Raw genomic sequence first — 1867 nt, forward strand, 5'->3', positions numbered from 1 at the left:
TCAAGCTGACGTCGTAACATGCCCCTTTTCCATGGTGAAGGATGACCGTGTCTGATCCGTTACGCAATAGGGACTCGTGCGATCTTCCGCTCTCAGAGCTACAGTGCGAGATTTTCAATGGCTGGAAACGGCCTGCGGACATCTTAGGGGCCGGAGTGGCTAATGATTATGGGGGGAGTCATACCCTAGTTATGAAAAATGAACAACCCATAGATCTAGTACAGGATGTTACGACGGATTGCTCCGTTGTTGCAAGCCTTTGTGCCACTATATCTCAAGTGCAAAGGGGATATTCAAAGGCATGAATGCGTGTGCTTACCCACCAATCAATTCTGGTAACCAACAATGAGAACGCAGCTAAAAATTGGATGTATATACTTTTAGGTCCTCGCAATCAAGTCTTACCCGTCAGAGGAGCAGACATTCAGCCCAAATATATCACAGTCAGGGAAATACATATTTCAAATGCATTTTAATGGATGTTACAGGAAAGTTATAATTGACGATCAACTCCCCTCCTCTAAAACTTCGAGGTTCCTTCATGTCATTGACAGGCAAAACCCGGCATTGCTATGGCCAGCACTGGCCGAAAAGGCATATTTAAAGGTTAGAGGAGGCTATGATTTCCCCGGAAGCAATTCGGGGACAGACCTTTGGATCCTCACCGGCTGGATTCCGGAACAAATATTTCTGCACGACGAGGACGTCATCTCGGATCAGCTGTGGAAACGACTGTTCAATGCATTTAACCATGGAGACGTATTAATCACTGTTGGCACAGGATCATTGGCTGAACAGGAAGAAGAGGAACTTGGCCTTGTGAGCTTGCATGACTATGCAATTCTTGATATGAAGGAAGACAACAGCCGTCGCCAATTCCTTGTCAAGAATCCTTGGGCAGCTGGCTCCGTTTGGGAAGGGATTGGACAATCCCACCTTCCTGATACTGAAGGTGCCAGTGAATACAAACACGACCAGCACCAGATCCATCGCCCTCTATCCCCAGGAACATTCTGGACTGATTGTGATAAACTGCTTCAAAATTTCGAAAATCTATATTTAAATTGGAACCCGACGCTCTTTCCTTATCGGCAGGATATCCATTTTACTTGGGATCTTTCTTCTGCCAGTTCCGTTCCCGGCTGCTTCGCTGAAAATCCACAGTTTGCGGTTGGTTCCAAAGCAGGAGGCTCCGTCTGGCTCTTGCTTAGTCGACATTTCAATTCTGGAGATTACATCAGACCTGGAAAGCAGCTTATAGACGTGTCCTCTGAAAGTGATGAACCCGGATTTATTAGCATTTACGTTTTCAAAAAGGGAGGCCAAAGAGTCTGCGTGAGCGATGGGGCCTTAGGTCGGGGTGCTTATGTGGATTCGCCTAACACACTAATGAGATTTGAGATGCCTCCAAATACTGTTTACACGGTTGTGGCTGCAGAGCAGTCCCTACGGAGGTCGAGCCAGAATTTTTCTTTATCCGGATTCTCTATAGCGCCTCTATCTATTTCACACGCCACTGAGCGATATGGGTATGTTAAGAAGCTCCCTGCTGCATGGACGACAACAACTGCTGGAGGCAACGCAGATTCACCAAAATACCCTGCAAATCCACAATTCAGGATCGATATCTTAGAGGCATGTGATATTGCTATTATCCTTGAGACTGCGAATCCTGAGCTAGCCACGCACGTCAAGATAGTGTGTTCAGACGGGCAAGCGTGTTTCCAGCGTCCGCTCTCGGGACGTTGCTTTCGACAGCGGAGACTACCGGCCGTGGCTGCTCTTTTGCTGAACATTCCGACCTAGCCAGGGGGCTCATATACAGCCGTCTGCTCCACGTTTGCAACCGACCAGCTGGGCAAGTTTA

The 1867-nt window shown here is 47.7% G+C and overlaps 1 protein-coding gene across 1 annotated transcript in view; it reads left to right on the forward strand.

Annotated features, from left to right (window-relative positions):
• Nucleotides 1-41: 41 nt before the first annotated feature.
• The window catches only part of HCAG_04795 (hypothetical protein), a gene marked incomplete at both ends in the record, with an annotated part of 2265 nt that continues 439 nt past the window's right edge, over nt 42-1867 (forward strand). Inside the window, 3 exons of the mRNA XM_001540905.1 lie at nt 42-76; nt 489-1698; nt 1826-1862. Coding sequence (XP_001540955.1) covers nt 42-76; nt 489-1698; nt 1826-1862 — 1282 coding nt within the window. The remainder of the gene's footprint in view (nt 77-488; nt 1699-1825; nt 1863-1867) is intronic.

The sequence above is a fragment of the Histoplasma capsulatum genome, genomic scaffold (genome assembly GCF_000149585.1).
Source record: "Histoplasma capsulatum NAm1 scaffold_4 genomic scaffold, whole genome shotgun sequence".
In the NCBI taxonomy this organism is placed as follows: domain Eukaryota; kingdom Fungi; phylum Ascomycota; class Eurotiomycetes; order Onygenales; family Ajellomycetaceae; genus Histoplasma; species Histoplasma mississippiense.